Source organism: Penicillium solitum, assembly GCF_028829755.1.
Source record: "Penicillium solitum strain IBT 25940 chromosome Unknown utg000001l_segment0_segment0, whole genome shotgun sequence".
In the NCBI taxonomy this organism is placed as follows: Eukaryota; Fungi; Ascomycota; class Eurotiomycetes; order Eurotiales; family Aspergillaceae; genus Penicillium; species Penicillium solitum.
The window spans coordinates 6451118-6467927 of NW_027072121.1; the positions used below are offsets into that span (position 1 = coordinate 6451118).

A 16810-nucleotide genomic window follows, 5' to 3' on the forward strand; every position below is an offset into this window, starting at 1 on the left:
GAAGGAGACGCTTTTCAGACCCTGTCCATGATCTGTTTCCAAGGTTTAGACTGAAGCTGAAGAATCAAGAAGCCACATCCAGCCGAGAAAACTAAGTTCAAGTTCCGACGCGCCGCGATGCGCGTAAAGTGTCACCGCCTGAGGCGACGAGGCACCAATACGCGGACTTTTCATGCGATTGGATATAGCTTCAATAGTAATCATTGGGTATTTTGGTGTATAGGTATGTAGCAGGAAATAATCAACAATCAATATTAATCACCATTGAGTATTCAACATTAAACGTCTGACATTTCAATCTATTCATGTCGCATTCTTCCAGCAAACGGTGGAGCTCAAAAGTTCACGTTATACAAAAGATCTAAATTGGAGTGTGTAGGATATGGCTTTTTATATAATAAAGTACTAATAATTGTTACGTATAAATAGAAATGTCTGGAGAAGAGATTCTTAGGAGAAGCTTAAGTGGGGGGTCGCCAAATAATTTATGACGATTTGCGTCTGACTTCCCCGCGTCGCTCTCTCTCCTTTTTTTTTTTTGTTCTCTCGTCAATAGCTACCTGCGCACGCTAATCCGATCTTGCTCTTGTACCGTGTATAGGAGAATCTACTTTACCACAACACATTAGTGAAAGTGACACAGTCCTACATCACCCCCCTACTCGGAACACTCGAGTCAGTTCGAGCTCAGATCAGAATGGCGTTTCTTCAGATGCAAGGAACAGGTACGTTGTGGAGATTGAGAAGCTTCACCCCGGCAATCAGGTTGGCTTACTCGATATTGCGCATACAGCGAAGCTACAACAAGTGACGCAGCTTCTAAAGTCTCTTGAGAAAGACCTACAAGAGAACAACCTCTCAACAGCAGGTAAGTCGGATGCAATTGCCCTGATACTATGCACATGCCCAATGCTGATCCAATCTACTAGACCGAGTCCAAACCCTCCTCCAGCTCCGACAGCACGGCACAAACCCTACCAACGCAGAAGCGATCTATTCACAGAATGTATGAGCACAACGGATGAAGCTGCCCGTCGAGAATCAAAATTACCATTGATTCTGATCATTTATAGGGCATTAATACATTGGTGCGATATGGCGTTGAGGGGGAGACCCCTGATGTACGTCGAGCGGCACTGCGATGTGTTGCAAATGCGCTATTACTTGACCCCAAGATGCGCCAGGCTTTTGTGGACACGGGATACAGTGGAAAGCTAGCAGAAAAGCTTAAGGTACGCCCGCAGGAGATCGAATGCCCGTACCAAAGCTGATACTGATATTTGATAGACCGAAGACTCAGAGGACGAGATGGTTACAAGTCGGATATTGTTCTACGCGACCTATAACACCACACTGGACTTTAAGGATTTGATCAAGAGCCATGCATTGGGGGAGAATGTCAACTACGTGAGCGGATTGTCAGACTCTAAAGTTGATGTGCTGTGCTGACCAGTATAGCAATTGAGCCGTCATGCGAAGCAGTTCCCCAAGTCAGGGAGAAAACCATTGTCACAAATGGACGAACTCGCCTTGTCTGACACACTCAAGTTGATATACAATGTCTCCAAGATATTTCCAGATCTTGCTACCGAGTTCTCTCCTTCCATCCCTCATATTTTGAAGATTATATGTCGCATTGATATCCCATCAAAGCCCCTAGATGGGTTACTTGGTGGCTTGCTCAATACATTGTCTATCCTTGACTTGGAGGAAAAGAAAGGCAAGGTTTTCGAGAGCAGCCCCCTTTTTCCGACATTCGACAACAATTGTAACGTGGATAAATTGATCAGTATCTTGGATCAGTCCATGTCCATATATAGCCCTCAGGAGCTAGAAGCAACCGCAATCCCGTTGCTTTATTCACTTATCGCTATCCACGAAGTGGCACCTGATGGACCTCGCAAGCGTATGCAGTTGCTTCTTCTGCCCGAGAACACTGACCGAAGCTTGCCAATTGGACAGTCTGAGACACTTTCTTCCAAACTTCTAAAGCTCTCATCAAGCCACTTTGCCAATCTGAAGGTTACAATTTCCGAGCTGATGTTCGTTCTATCAGATAAGGATGCTGAGAAACTCACTAAGAATATTGGCTACGGCTTCGCTGCTGGGTTCCTGGCAGCGCGCGGCATTGAAATGCCACAGAGTGCAAGTGAAGCATATTCAGCTGAAGACGGTCCTGAAACCGCACGCAATCCAATCACTGGACAACGGTGGGCCGCCGAGCCACAGGACTCCGGTCCGCCTATGACCATGGAGGAGAAGGAGCGCGAAGCAGAGAGACTATTTGTGTTATTTGAGAGGTATGTGCATTATAAGCGAGCTATATAGTGCCCTTGCTAACAAACATCATAGGGCCAAAGCAAATGGTCTCCTCAATGTCGAGAACCCCGTGACCCAGGCTCTCCACGAGGGAAGATTCGAAGAACTGCCAGATGACACCGATAGTGACTGAGCATTAACTTTTGCTCTCAGTTTTCAATCTCACAATATCAGCTTTTGAGCTCTCATCTGGAAGCATGGCCTTTAGGCTTGATTCACTGCATAATATACCCTACAATAGGTCTGTAGCGATGCTGGCGTCAATTCAAGACATATATGGAGATTTTAACTCAGCTCAATAAATTAAAAAGGGAACTATACATCCACGCGGGCACAACAGCGAATTAAATATAGTTGAGCTGGACATGACGCTGAAAACGATTTATACCCGTGGACTGCGGGCGGAATGACGTTATGGAAAGCGGAGGGTGCTCTCCGCCCGTCAAAAAAATTATGCGCGGGGCACTGAACACTCCCACTTGATTTCCTCCCCACTCGTCATATCACTGCTTTCTTGTGTTCGTATTTCAAAGCATTTAGTTTACACACAACCGTCAAAATGTCGAAGCCATTCAACCCCGAGGAGGCGGAGAATCTGGAGGATGTACGACCCCGCGTCCATATGGTCTACAGACCGAAGAACTTTGATCGCTAACAATCGCAATAGATGGAGAAGCAGTTCGCCGTCAAAGGTCAGTCACGCCTCGATTTAGATCCCATTTGCACCTTCGGACAAGGTCATAATATTGACATCTTGTCACATTGCAGCGGTTGAACACCTCATGACATACTGGGCTATTTTGGAGAAGGTCAAGGGCTCGCAGCTTCGCTTGACCAAGCAGGACAATGATATCTACGAGTCATTCATGGAGGCATTCCCCGATTTTGATCCCGCCGAAACCCTCGTCGAGGAAGAGATGAAGAGCAAGGCTGGCAAGGAGAAGTGGCGCACCTGGATGTTGAAGTGGGACAAGATCGAGGACTTCAACTTCGGCACCATGATCCGTACCCGTGCGGATGCCGAGTATGACCAGGATACCACTATTTTCGGTGTGCGCATGCAGTTTTATGCTGTTGAGATCGCTAGGTAAGTGCCGATTGGAGCCGGCTGAGTCACGCATGGAAACTGACGGAGTCCTCTAGAAACCGTGCCGGTCTGAACGATTGGATTTATGAGAAGGCCCAGAAGGCCAGCTCTTGATTACACATCGTGTCTCAATGCTGCTGTTTTTGAAATCGAGGACAGTTCCACATCCAGGCTGATCTAGCCCACGGCATTTGCCTGTTTCCTTGTGGCGCAGATGATGAATGGCCTCGAGGCTGTGATACTGATTGCAAGACCTCGCAGTATCACGGCTTGAGATTGATTGTTACGATAGAAGTGTGGTCATGTCCCATAAATGTGTGGTTCTGATTTAGCATCGGACCATCAATCGCGACTCAAATATAGATTGGCTGTCTGGTCGGACTTGGACAGTCTTTCGATATTGCGTTCGAAATATACCCTGAATAAAATGTCATTTTCATTGGTTTTTCCATTGGTATTTTTGTTTATCTTCCCAAACGTTATTTCAGGACCGATTTGCTAGGGCCCTCATTATGGGTGATTGTGGCCATCGCGCATCAAACATTGAGCAAGTCCACCCTCTAGCCCTAAGTTTTTTCGACCGTTAGAAATCTGCCATCAACAGTGAAGGCTGTGAATGCTGTCTCAAGGTTGAAGCCGATGAATGGTACATTCATGCCACGTGCCTCGCAACAATGCCAGAGCATGGGTGTCTTTGTTCGCCCCTCTTCAATGTTACCCCATTGGGAAATTTCTTAGTATTGTTCTTCCTGTCGATTATATTTGTGAAACCACACTCAAATGGCCCGTCATGACTATTTCATGCCGATCTGTATCCTCTTCCATCTTGCCTTACTGCTATGCTACTATAGCCCGACAAGAAAAATCTCCACAAGTCATACCAGGCCTTCAGTGTGGCGTTTGAGCCTTTCGCCAAAATGCTGCCCAAACGCAAGACTTCCGATCGGAATGGCATCAACAAAGAAAATATTCCCGAAAGCAATCTGGGATGGAAATCGCTCTTCGGATTCACGACTAGAAGGCATCTGCCGACTCTCATATTCGGGTCTATCTTCGCCCTGGTTGCTAGTCTTGTCACCCCGGCACTTGCGATCTTCCTTGGCAATGTTTTCGACTCGTTTACCTCTTTCGGCGCCGATCACACTGATTCCAAAGGGCTTCATAGCCAAGTAATCACAAATTGCTTTGGAATGATTGGACTGGGAGTAGCTGGTTGGTTTTTGAATGGTGCATACTATGCTCTATTCGTTGCATTCGGGGAAATGCAGGCCTCCGTTATTCGCAGCCAGGTGTTTCTAGAGTTGCTAAATCGCGACGTTGAGTGGTTTGAGGCCAAAAGCGAGGGCTCCGGGGCTTTGCTGTCGGGAATTCAAGCGTGAGTTTGTTACTATACTCGCTAAAATCTTATATCTAACATCACATCTCTACCAGACACATCCATGAAATGCAGATGGCGACATCGCAGCCGCTCGGACTTGTGCTGCAATACTCGTGCCGTTCACTGGCTTCGCTAGGGCTGGGCTTCTACACATCTTGGAGCCTCTCTCTGGTAACTCTTGCAGGCATCCCCATATTCTCGGCAATTATCGGATTTCTTTCCTCCAAAATGAAGTTCAGCATTACAGCCCAGCAGGCTGAGCTTACCGAGGCTTCCAAAGTTGCCAACAATGCTATCACCAATATCGACACGGTCAAATACCTCAATGGGCAAGCCTTCGAGCATCGGAACTTTGCTGAACGCATTGAGAGATCTGCTACACACTACCTTCGACAAGCGCGACACAATTCTCTACAAATTGCTATCATCCGGTGGATGATGTTCGGGATGTTTGTTCAGGGTTTCTGGTATGGCAGTTCACTTGCCCGCGCCGGGAAACTCACATCCGGAGAAGTGCTCAGAACTTTCTGGGCCTGTCTGACCGCAGCCCAGTCTATTGAGCAGGTCTTGCCGCAGATGATCGTGATGGAAAAAGGAAAGGTTGCTGGTGCGGCCTTGAAATTGATAATACAAAGCCGGAGGGAAGACAAAATTGCGAGCGAGGTAAAGGGAACCCGGTATCCGGAACACTGTGAAGGTGATATCGAGGTCAAAAAAGTGAGTTTAAATCCTTCCCTGAGTTTTATCCGGGCACTAATGAACATTCATGAAGGTGTCATTTTCATATCCTAGTCAGCCTGACCAATGTGTCCTCAAGCCGTCGAGCTTTTTCTTCCCCGCTGGAGAAACGACGTTTGTTATAGGGAAGAGCGGCTCTGGCAAAAGTACACTCAGCCAACTGCTGATGCGGTTCTACTTGCCAACCTCAGGTGAAATCCTGATTGACCGCAACCCAATGCAAGAACTCGACACCAACTGGATCCGCAACAACATCACACTTTTAGAACAAAATAGTGTTCTTTTCAATGAGTCTGTGCTTACAAACATCGCCTTCGGTCGCCAGGACCATGCAACCGTCACTAAGGAAGATGTCAAAGATCCCATTGAGTTGGCCATGCTTGAGAACACAATCGACGGTCTCCCCAAAGGAATTGACACTTACGTTGGCCCGGGTGGAAGCTTTTTGAGTGGCGGCCAAAGGCAGCGAGTTGCAATTGCCAGAGCGAAATTACGTGACACGCCGATTCTGATCCTGGATGAACCCACCAGCGCTCTTGATCACGCCAACCGAGTCACAGTGATGAAAGCAATCCGCGAATGGCGGAAAGGAAAGACGACCATCATCATCACTCATGATATGTCACAAATCATGGAACAGGATTTCCTGTACATCCTCGAACAGGGTTCGATTGTAAACTCCGGTTACAGATATGCCGTCAAGGTCAGTCCGGGGAGCGAAATGTATTTCCATACGAAAGCCTACGGGCGTCTGGAAACCAAGACCCAGAACAAGAGGGACCTTCCGTGGGAGAGCTCATCATCGGAGAGTTTGGATACCTTACGACCTCCAACAGCTTTCTTCGGACATCGTCGGTCCAGGACATCTTGGGCTCAAGGCCACATTCCCTCGAGCTTTCACTCTGGCTCGCTAGACTTGACGACGAGAAGGAATTCGGAATATGTGTTCAGGAATAGGGATCCCCCCGTGGAATATTGGAGCCAACGTCATTCTTTCATGGGAGAAGGACGTGGTCCCCAACAGGGCTTGAAAGAAATGACTATTCCCACAGAAGAAGTCGAAATGGTTCACATTGATGATCGGGGCTTGAAGTCGGATCTATGGCCCAATGAACACACCGCGAAATATCTATCGGAAACGAAGCGCAGCAGGAGATCGCATAGCCGCCGCAAGAAATCAAAAGAGCAGCACCTACCGAAAGAACGAATGACTCCGCTTTCCCAAATTATGGGCACCATTCTGTCGACTTTGACGATGAGACAGCGAATCTTCCTCTTCCTAGGATTCGCCGCAGCACTAGCCCATGCAAGCGCAACCCCGATATTCTCATATTGTCTGTCTCAGCTGTTTGGGACCTTCTACGCTGGAACCAACAGTGCACATCTGACAATGACATGGTCACTTGCTGTACTAGTGGTGTCTTTCGGCGATGGCCTTGCGTCCTTTTTCATGCATTACTTCCTAGAACTCTGCGGCGAGGCTTGGCTGGATTCTTTTAGGAAGAATGCCTTTGAACGCATTCTCGATCAACCACGGGCCTGGTTCGAGAAAGATGGTAACGGATCTCTCAGACTCACATCGTCTCTCGATCAGAATGGAGAAGACATGCGAAACCTACTAGGCCGATTCACCGGTTTTGTGGTGGTTGCTGCGTCAATCACGGTCATGGCAATTATCTGGAGCTTGATTGTTTGCTGGAAGTTGACACTCGTTGCTATTTCGTGTGGTCCTGTCATTTATGTCATCACTCGAGGCTTCGAGGGAACAAATGGGTTATGGGAAAGACGATGCAATGATGCGAACAATATCGCTGCCGATGTCTTTACCGAAACCTTTTCAGAGATCCGTACCGTGAGAACATTGACGTTGGAAGGTCACTTCCATCGCAAACAAGCTAATGCGATCGCACGCTGCTTGTTTCTGGGTTTGAAACGTGCCATGTATACAGGTATGCTTTTCGGTATGGTAGAATCGACCGTCATATTTTCTAGCGGTAAGCTCGCTAATTCTCTACTTTGTTGCTATTGTTCTGACTCTCTTGAACAGCTTTGATATTCTATTATGGATCGGTCCTCGCTGCATCTCGCGAATTCGTTGTGAACGATGTGATTATGGTATTCTCGATGCTACTTTTCAGCATTGGATATGCTGCTCAGATTCTCTCATGGAGTTAGTAGGCCCTGAACCACTTCGAAATACTCTACTGACCTCTTGATAGTTCCCCAAATCAACACTTCCCGCGAGATAGCGACGCAGCTTATTCGTCTTGCAAACCTCCCACAAGATAGATCCCACGAGCACCTCGGCAGCTTGACAGTTTCAAAGCTCACCCCAATCAAACTCTCTAACCTGAATTTCCGATATCCCTCTCGGCCAAACACAATGGTGTTGAAGAATGTCTCAATTTCCATCCCACCCAACTCCTGTACAGCGCTCGTAGGACGATCAGGGTCAGGAAAATCCACGATCGCGTCGCTGCTATTGTCGCTCTACGAAGCTCCGGCCTCTCAAACCGGACAACCCACAGTGACACTAGGCGGCGCGGACATTCTTCGGTTACATGTTCCTACTCTTCGCTCACAGATCTCCATCGTATCGCAACAACCAACCGTTTTCCCCGGGACCATTCATGAGAACATCAGTTATGGGCTAGATCAGCACTCATCTCTAGCTTCGTCGCATAGTGTGCGAACTGCAGCCCAAGGGGCAGGGATTGACGATTTTATCTCATCCCTCCCTCAGGGGTACAATACTGTGATCGGAGATGGTGGAGTTGGTCTTTCCGGTGGCCAAAAACAGCGTGTGGTCATTGCACGAGCTCTTTTGCGTCAACCTCAAATCCTGATTCTCGATGAAGCCACATCCAGCTTAGACCCAGCGGGTGCGGAGATTGTGCGGCAAACAGTTCAGCGGTTGGTTGCCGTGCGCCAGGGGCTTACTGTCATCATTATCACGCACTCAAAGGAAATGATCGAGATCGCAAATCATGTCGTTGTTCTTGACCAGGGAGCTGTCGTTGAGGATGGACCATATCAGACTCTGGCGAAAATGAAAGGCGGCAAGTTGAACGCCTTGCTCAGTGACCCTGAGGAGGTTGGTGGTTAGATTGTTTCTAAGGCTCCTTTGATCATTAGTCCTGAAATGTACATTTTCGATTTCTTTCTGGTTCCTGTTCTTATTTGGTCAATCTCATTGCAATTGCGTCATCCACCATAAATATGCTTGAGTAAATCCGCAACACGTAAAGGTCGCACTAGTATAGGCAATCAAGAGTGTAATGGAGAACACCGATGTGGATGATATATTGATTCAGCCGGGGAGAAGAAAAGCGGTAAAATTAAATCGACTAAAGCGAAGTCCCGCCTGGTCGATCTCAGACCCCCCTGCAACCTCTCAGCCTTACAAGCCTCCATTGTACAAACCAAGCACCTGTATCCAAGTTACATAGCTTCCACATCAACCGGAGTGACAATGTCAAAGCCAACTCTGATTTTCGCGGCGGGCGCATGGTACCCGCCCACCATCTTCGACCCAATCATCAAGGAACTGGCCGACTATACCTGCCACAGCATCTCATTTCCCTCCATCCAGCAAGCCAGCTCAGTCGTCGACCTTCAACCAGACATTGAAGCCGTGAGATCTATCACTCAACAAGAAGCAGATGCTGGCCATGACATCGTCATCATCGCGCACAGTTGGGCCGGGTTACCAGTAAGCAGCGCATTGGATGGACTGAGCAAGTCAGAGCGCGAAGCAGCCGGCCAAAAGGGTGGTGTCGTGAAACTCATCTTCATCGCCGCGTTCCTACCTAGTATTGGCGAGGGTCTGATCGGCGCGTTTGGTGGGATGCCCCCGCCGTGGTATGTGCGCGATGTAAGTTGTCCGCCGATCTTTGTTTACAACTTGCAAAATGTCTATGTGACCACTAACATTTATTCCAGGAAGAGAAGGGAACTGTGACTGCCAGCGATGCGCTCGTGCTGTTTTTCCATGATGTTGCCGATGGTGCGGAGTGGGTTAAGCTTCTCAAGCCACATTCTTGGGCGACTCAGAATGCCCCCGCTACCGGTGCGGCGTACATGAACATTCCCTCTGTGTATCTTTTGACTGAGGAGGATCGCGCGACTCCGTTGCCGGTTCAGCAGGTGCTGGTGGAGCGGGCTCGACGGAAGGGGGCGCAGATTGAAACTGAGAAAATTAAAACGGGTCACACGCCCTGGTTGGCTATGCCGGGTCAGGTGGTTTCTTACATTAAGAAGCATGCTACGGAATAAGAGGTAACTGGCTCTTCTTTACAATGATGTAGGTCGTCATTCAATTTGCAGATACCTTACTCTCATGTTTAGTGCAAGGGATACTAAAAGAAGAGACAAAATCATATTGACCCATTTCCAACAAATTCAAGAGAGAGAACGACCACCGAAAATGATGTATATACCAGTGCCTAGCATTTACAATATACGACAACATGACCAAATAGCACTAAGACCAACCTATCTTTCTCAAGTGCTGCTCTTCCTGTGCGACAGCTTATCCACAAAGCTTCTCAGCTCATGGAAGCGGCTCGGCTTCTTTCCATTCTCCTTGCTTTGTTCATTTTCCACGGGGTGCTGGACTGGCGTAGCATCATCCTGAACGACAGACTCCTTGGCAGAGTTACTAGAGCCACCGCCAATAGTGACTGTCAAGAGCTTTGGATTGCCATCAAAGACACTACCAGACTGATCGGGGCCATCGTTAGGCGCAACATCATCATAGGGGAATGCATAGCCCCGAGTATCAAGGTTCACAGAATGACAGATGCGCGAGTAGTGGTTTGTCACTGAGTTCTTGTAGTAGTTGGAAACTGTCTCCCCGTTCGGCTGGTTGCCATTTATCAACAAGGTTGATCGATTGAACGCAGCCGCAAGACGAGCTGTAATGGCATCTTTGGTGCCGTTCCCGGAAACAGCAAAGGATCCAGTACTGTTGCTGAAGATGTCTCCAGTAGACGGCTTGGTGTAAGTAATATCTGGAACTGAGAAGGACAAGAGATCGGAGGCAACTTTGGCGGTGACATCACCGGCGTCAGCCTGCGTGTTGACGGTCAAAGTATTGTTGGTGCTTTTTGCGTAGTAAGACCAGACTTCATTCACGTAACCCTCGTAGTAATTGTTGAACAAAGAATTATTGAGGGTTCTTCCCGTGTTGGGAGAGACGGCCCGCAAATTGACACCGTTTCGCTGGATTACGAGCTTGTCCCAACCGGCTTTATCCTTGTCGTTCTGTTCTTTGAGAGCCTTGCAGACTAGGTCGAGACCATTGGCTGGCAGACCCTCGACGGTCTGGGTTGCACCAGCTCCGTTGGTTAGGGTCATGGCGATGGGCATCGATACGAAATCGACGTAGCTGAGATTCGCATAAAGCTGGTAGTCATTCCAGGTGAATTCGCAGAAGGACCATATCAGATTATAGTTAGGGTCTGCCGGGTTGGATACCGAAGGCTCAACAAGGGCAGGGCCAGGATTCAGCAAGAATGTCAATTTGCTGTCTCGGGCGAACCACAATCGTGCGCCTGCGAGGTGCGGAATAGTGATCTTGGTGGTACTGCCAGATGCACCTAGCGGAATCGCACAATCCTCGCTCAGGCTGGTCCCAGTAGACGATGGTGAGGTCGGGTAGTAGGCTGTCTTCCCATCAGATCGCAAGAGGAAAAGCGCATTGTTATTATCAAGCGCTTGGCCTGTAATGTAGGCGTGGACCGTGTTAGAACCGGTGTTGTTTTTCAACTCAAAGTTTAATGTTGCCATTTTGCGCGATATCAATGCCTTGCGGTGTTGAAAGAAGAATTCAGATGGACTGAGGTCTTGAAATGATTGGCGCAGAAGTCCAATAAGAGAGCCGTATCAAGATCCACAAGGCTGCCGATGAGGGGTTTGAAGTTGTTGCCGACATTTTAGGTCGCAATGGAGACCATAATATATACTATCGCTCGACGTCCTTTGTTGAGTTCGTGCCAAACCCATGGCATCAGGTAGGGCAGGGTGACCAGGACCCTGTGATACAACGTGGCGATGACCTCAGGTTTCTCGGGGAGGGTGGCTTCGACCCTATTGGAGCGGCTACCTGATTTGTCGATCATCGTTCAGAACAGGCTGCGCGTCAATATCAACAACAGTATATACCAATGTCGATCTAAGCCACTCGCGGGACGGCACGATCATGCCGAGTTTCCAGGTGATCCAATTCCCACCTGTTCATCTTGGCCTCTTTATGCGGGGAACAACTTCGAGCTCAATATTATGTGGAAATTCGATAAGTTAGCGAATGGAAGGGCTGACCAAATACTTGACCTTCAAGGCAACCGATTTTCGACACCTATTCCTATCAAGGGGGACGCGTGAGAATTCTAGGTTGGCCATTGGGTCAGCATCAGGTCATCCACGCTTTTATTTTATTGGCCAATACAACCATTTGATATTCTTATACCACCACGAGATGACCATTAAGATTTTGCTCAGCTTTAAAACATACTCGAATTTTGAATTGCTTTTAGTGGATCATATGACCGTTAATCGTGGTTTTTCCACCACCCGAGTCCTGAGACTTAATAACCTCGCAACGCACCGCAGACGCCCAACGCCCAGGAGTTTGGGAATAATTACAAGGAATGCTTTGATTTAATGGATTTAATGGGTTTGTTTTTTTAAACTAGTATCCCGCCAGAAGAAAAGAATATTATCACGCGGCAATAGAATATTGAAAACAATATAACCCTGGAAGATGATCAGATGCTAGAAATCCCCTCTATCCTCTCTTGGCTTAGTTAAATATCAGATACTCCAACCACTTTCTAGAGTTTCCTCAATATACTAGGAGGGCTGAAAATATTAACATGTTGTTTGAACTACGCCGGGATGTTCATTTCAGTTGAAGAGTTATATCTTCCAAGGTTATATAGACTTCTCAATAAGGTACTAAATATGCAATGAAAGATGGGCTTCCAAGGCTTCTATCAAGCCTGCTCTGAGCTATTTAATCTCACTTTTCTTGGGATTCCTTCTATGACATTTGTATCCATCCAGGCCACTGTGTTAGGATATAACAAAGATCCAATGTGTTAAAATCCATATTCAGATCCACTCACATGTCATTGCCTAGCAATATCCAAAAGTAGTAAATGGGAGGAAATTTTATCCACGTGTTTTATCTCACGTTTTCATATCTCGAAACAAAACCATCCGATGAACGTTAAATTGCCTGGGCAAGGTGCGGCACATTCCGTAGCAAGACCATGTGTTGTTTCCAATCCTGATATTTATGCATAGGCGATCTTAAAGCACCACCGGGGATTGTCATTCGAGTCGAGTTGCCTCGGTGTGTCTAGACCCTTTGCCAAGGTCTATAACTAAGTGGCGATCTATCAAAGTTAGTGTTTGTACGACAACGATCAACGACCAAGTCAGGAATCATAATCACACACTTCAATTTGATCGTAATTACGCCGATGCCTTAACCTGCTCGAACTCTGGCTGTTACCGACTACTGTAGTGCCATATCATCACCGACACTAATGGGAAATTCGCACTTTGTTCGGTTTAGCGGGCCCACAGTAAACATTGCGATCAACTCTACTGAAACAACATGAGGAGTAAATCATGCAGGACTGCAACACACGGGGATTGTCCTTATTTCTGGTAGTAATAATTAGCTCAAATAAACAGTTGACGGAGAGTCGTCAGCATAAAAATTGGCAAGGCGTTCCCATTCTAAAGCCACGATGTCAAATTTCCTGGGCAAAGGGACATGGGACAAGCACATACTTGAGACCCGACGAGGAGGGACTTTCTCAGCCCGCATGATCTCCAATTTATCCAGTGGGAACTCAGCGGACCCAGCGGACTCAGGCATACCATGGAGACAGAGTATATTCATATAAATACCGGCTAACCTGAAGCTATAGATAATTTGACTTTGGACTGGACCTTAGCCTTCCGCAGATACAGCGGAGACAACAAATTACAGAGCCAGAGCTTTACGGAGTATATTTAGAACAGAAGAGCGGGCGGGCTAACAATCGTGTTGTCGGCACCTTAGCATTTTCTTGTCTCAGCAAAATCTGCATTAAACAAAGTCATGATATGGTTGAGAAACAGATGTCTCTACGATTGGCTAGGGAGATTTCCCGACGTATCTTTGCTAGGTATCATCCAGGACGATAAATGGCTCTTTCACAATGACGCCACTTGAGGCTGGGGAAAAGCTTGAGCCCCTGGGGCCAAGATTCGCCAAATTTCTGACGTTAGTGTCAGCCCATCTGACATTTACTGCGCCTCAGTGGCAAGTGTAAGCACCGACTACACCCATTTAGAAATACCGAGGGAAATATGATGATGTTTCAATGAGCTTCGAGAGGCTTTGTCGATTGAAGCATTACAATGGTGCCGGGCAATGCCGTTCTATTATTTCTACGCTGATGTAGGTATCGGGAGCCACGGCAGCACCTCATACTTCCAGCACGACGTCATGGTTTGGACTAAGCGACGGAAACCAAATTTAGGACATGATGAAAGAATCATGTTAATTCGCTCGAGGGCACGGGTTATCAGAGCCGCTTTGTGTGGCACGGATCTTACTGGACAGACACCGGCCGCGCCGGGATAAAGCCGAGCAGCAAGATGGCACATTGAAGGGGGCATTCGCTGTCTTCCATATCAGTATTCCCGAGAACTACCGAGACAAGCTGGTGGAGACTGATGATCGGGGGGAGTCTGATCGCCGTTTAGTTAGGCCAACCTGCAGAGAAGGGGGTGTTTCAGATATGACAAGGGGAGGTGAAAGAAAGCGACGTTTCAACCTCAAAATTGCTCTAATTTACATCTCACAGCTTGGGCCGAGATAAGCAGGGTAGTTCTTTTTTCATTCTTTTTTTTTTCCCTTGCGACAATCGCAGCGGGGTCTCATAAGCCCTAACGGTGGGCATTTTGACGATTCGCGATTTGATATTCCAGATGTCTCAGCACGATCTCATACCGGTTGGTCCCGAACGCAAGGGCGTATCTATTTTTGTACAAAGGCTTCCCTTGCTGCGAAGGGACTCGTGCAGTTGATCTCCCACGATCGAAGGTCAATAATTGAAATCAATAATGAAGGCAATAAAAGATTTGAGATTTGAGATTTGAAATGAGTACGGAGTAAAGGGTCCGGCCCTGGGGATCTCCTAGCGAACCGATCACTGTGGAAACCATTTCAAACAAGAATAGTGAGGATGAAATGATTGGTAGATAATTACAGACAATAGAAAAAAAAAGAAAAGAAAGAAAAGAAAACCTGAAAGGACAAAAACGAAAGACCAGCCTCCACCAGCCTCCTGGCCACGCCAGCGTTTCAATGCTTGGCGTATAATAATAGCATAGCCTCTTTACTCCGTAGGGCCCCCCCTAAGCATCTTTTGAGAAAGGCTGACGCGCTTTGTCCATTTTCTCTCATTCCTCGACTCTTTTGAAATCCGGGGATTTTATTCCATGCCTTCCATTAAGGATTTCTAGGCCCAGTTGCCTGTCCAACATTATGTACATTCCACAAAAACGTCAAAACGGCAAAAATGGCGAAAATGGCAACGATAGTAAGAATAACATATTCATTATCGTATGTTATTTCCGATCATTCCGACCCCATAAGCTGACCTCTTATATCTAGTGTGCTGTGAGCATCATATTTGCTATCGCACTCTGTGTGGGCACCTATTTCCTCTTACGCTATCTACGACAACATCACTTCGAACCGAAATACCTTCCGGGCAAATTCCTCAAGCGGAAATGGAAAGCATGGGGTCCAGGGAAGGCATCATACGGTCAGGTCCCGAATCAAACCAGTGCCCAAGATACCTCTTATCCTGGAGCTGGCCCAGCACCAGAAATGCAGACCACTGATGGCGTCCGCCGCGATACCTCGATCCGTTCGATTATGACCCTCCCCCCTTATTCCCAAAGCCCAAAGCCGACCGAACAAGTCATCGCCCGAGAGGGTGAACGTGCCGGGATGGATATGGTCGTGGAATATCCGGAGACGGCGGAAGAACAGGAAACTCGCCGCGAGGAACAAATGGACTCGATGTACCAGATTCGCCTGCAGCGCCGTCAGGAACTAGCCGATCGCGAGGCACGTCGTCGGGAGCGACGAGATGCTCGGTCGCGTGGGGATTCCACTCGTCTTGAACAGTTGAATGCCGAAGCTCGCGCTCGGACGGAACGTCGCCGTACAGGAACCAACAGTGCAGTCGACGTAACCAGGGTCCTCGCTGAGCATCAGGCGAGGGAGCGGGAACGACGCATCTCCAGTGTTAGCTATGCGGAACTTGGACGTGTTCGCCATGATGGATCACGACTTCGAGCCGACTCGCACAATTCTGACAACCACGATTCAGATAGCCGACCGCTGTTGCAAAGTGACGCTGTTAGCTCCACCGCCCAATCCCTCGAGCGATCCAGCGTCGACCAGTCCGGTACTTCGTTGTTCATGACCGAATCGCATAATTCTACTGAACTTGAACGACTGACTCTTGCTCCGACCACGACACAAGGCTCGAGCCGACCAGAATCACAAACCGACGACGGAGATCTGGGAATGCTCAACATTCCTCCGCCTCCCGACTACGAGCACCTGGACTGGGGTGATGCCCCTGCGTATCAAAGCCCTGTTGCAGAGCAGAATGAACAAGCGCGGCAGCTCCCACCTATCGACCGTTTGCCTTCGATCCACGTCAATTTGCCCAGTCCCATGACTGTGTCTCCCGTGACGCCGACTCAGTCCCAATTCCAGACTATCAATATTAACAACGATGGACCTCCAACGCCGACGGAGCAGACCCCTGGAATCCGAATGGTCTCAGCGGGATCGACAACTACCACCCGTGGTCCACCACCAATCCTCCATGATTCGACCACTCCTGAAACCAGCCATTAAGTGAACCTCACCAGGAAAAGACTCATAATATACCGCCCAGCACGCGCACGATTCACGACCTGTATTAGCATTAGTCTCGGGGGCTTTCGTCCTCTCTTCCGCTCACTTGATTTCCTCCTTTTTCCCCCAGCGACTTTCCAATTTATGTTATTTACTCGGCTAGCAAGGCGTTTTGAATTTAGGTGGCTAGCAAAGAACATTACTCTATAAAGATATACGGGGTTGCTATCAATGTATCTACAACATTCAGTATATGTGTGAAATGGAGATCAATCATGCACTTGACTTATATTTGCCAGTTCTTATGCGTGTGCACTCCGCCACACCTTCCAGCCCATCTCAA

At 48.0% G+C, this 16810-nt stretch overlaps 6 protein-coding genes across 6 annotated transcripts; 5 read left to right on the forward strand and 1 right to left on the reverse strand.

Moving 5' to 3' along the window:
- Positions 1-697: 697 nt before the first annotated feature.
- N7455_002454 (synembryn) lies at positions 698-2452 on the forward strand (the record flags this gene model as incomplete). Its single annotated transcript, XM_040953193.2, has 7 exons — positions 698-725; positions 794-868; positions 930-1006; positions 1074-1232; positions 1288-1407; positions 1459-2300; positions 2353-2452. The coding sequence occupies 7 exons, from the start codon at positions 698-700 to the stop codon at positions 2450-2452; spliced, it is 1401 nt and encodes a 466-aa protein (XP_040816132.2).
- A 426-nt stretch (positions 2453-2878) lies between these two features.
- N7455_002455 (polysaccharide biosynthesis domain-containing protein) lies at positions 2879-3520 on the forward strand (the record flags this gene model as incomplete). Its single annotated transcript, XM_040953283.2, has 4 exons — positions 2879-2923; positions 2987-3011; positions 3088-3406; positions 3463-3520. 4 exons carry the CDS (start codon positions 2879-2881, stop codon positions 3518-3520), a joined length of 447 nt encoding a protein of 148 aa, XP_040816137.1.
- An 803-nt stretch (positions 3521-4323) lies between these two features.
- N7455_002456 (ABC transporter ATP-binding protein) lies at positions 4324-8628 on the forward strand (the record flags this gene model as incomplete). The annotated part of the gene is made up of 5 exons (XM_040953452.2): positions 4324-4781; positions 4838-5501; positions 5557-7516; positions 7570-7692; positions 7742-8628. 5 exons carry the CDS (start codon positions 4324-4326, stop codon positions 8626-8628), a joined length of 4092 nt encoding a protein of 1363 aa, XP_040816162.2.
- Positions 8629-8994: 366 nt separating this feature from the next.
- On the forward strand, positions 8995-9797 carry N7455_002457 (uncharacterized protein; the record flags this gene model as incomplete). Its single annotated transcript, XM_040953255.2, has 2 exons — positions 8995-9396; positions 9465-9797. 2 exons carry the CDS (start codon positions 8995-8997, stop codon positions 9795-9797), a joined length of 735 nt encoding a protein of 244 aa, XP_040816325.2.
- Positions 9798-10025: 228 nt separating this feature from the next.
- Positions 10026-11312, reverse strand: N7455_002458 (glycoside hydrolase family 64 protein; the record flags this gene model as incomplete). Its single annotated transcript, XM_040953341.2, has 1 exon — positions 10026-11312. One exon carries the CDS (start codon positions 11310-11312, stop codon positions 10026-10028), a length of 1287 nt encoding a protein of 428 aa, XP_040816356.2.
- A 3635-nt stretch (positions 11313-14947) lies between these two features.
- Positions 14948-16574, forward strand: N7455_002459 (uncharacterized protein). Its single transcript, XM_065604282.1, has 2 exons — positions 14948-15150; positions 15202-16574. The coding sequence occupies exons 1-2, from the start codon at positions 15073-15075 to the stop codon at positions 16465-16467; spliced, it is 1344 nt and encodes a 447-aa protein (XP_065462773.1). The 5' UTR covers positions 14948-15072; the 3' UTR covers positions 16468-16574.
- Positions 16575-16810: the final 236 nt, after the last annotated feature.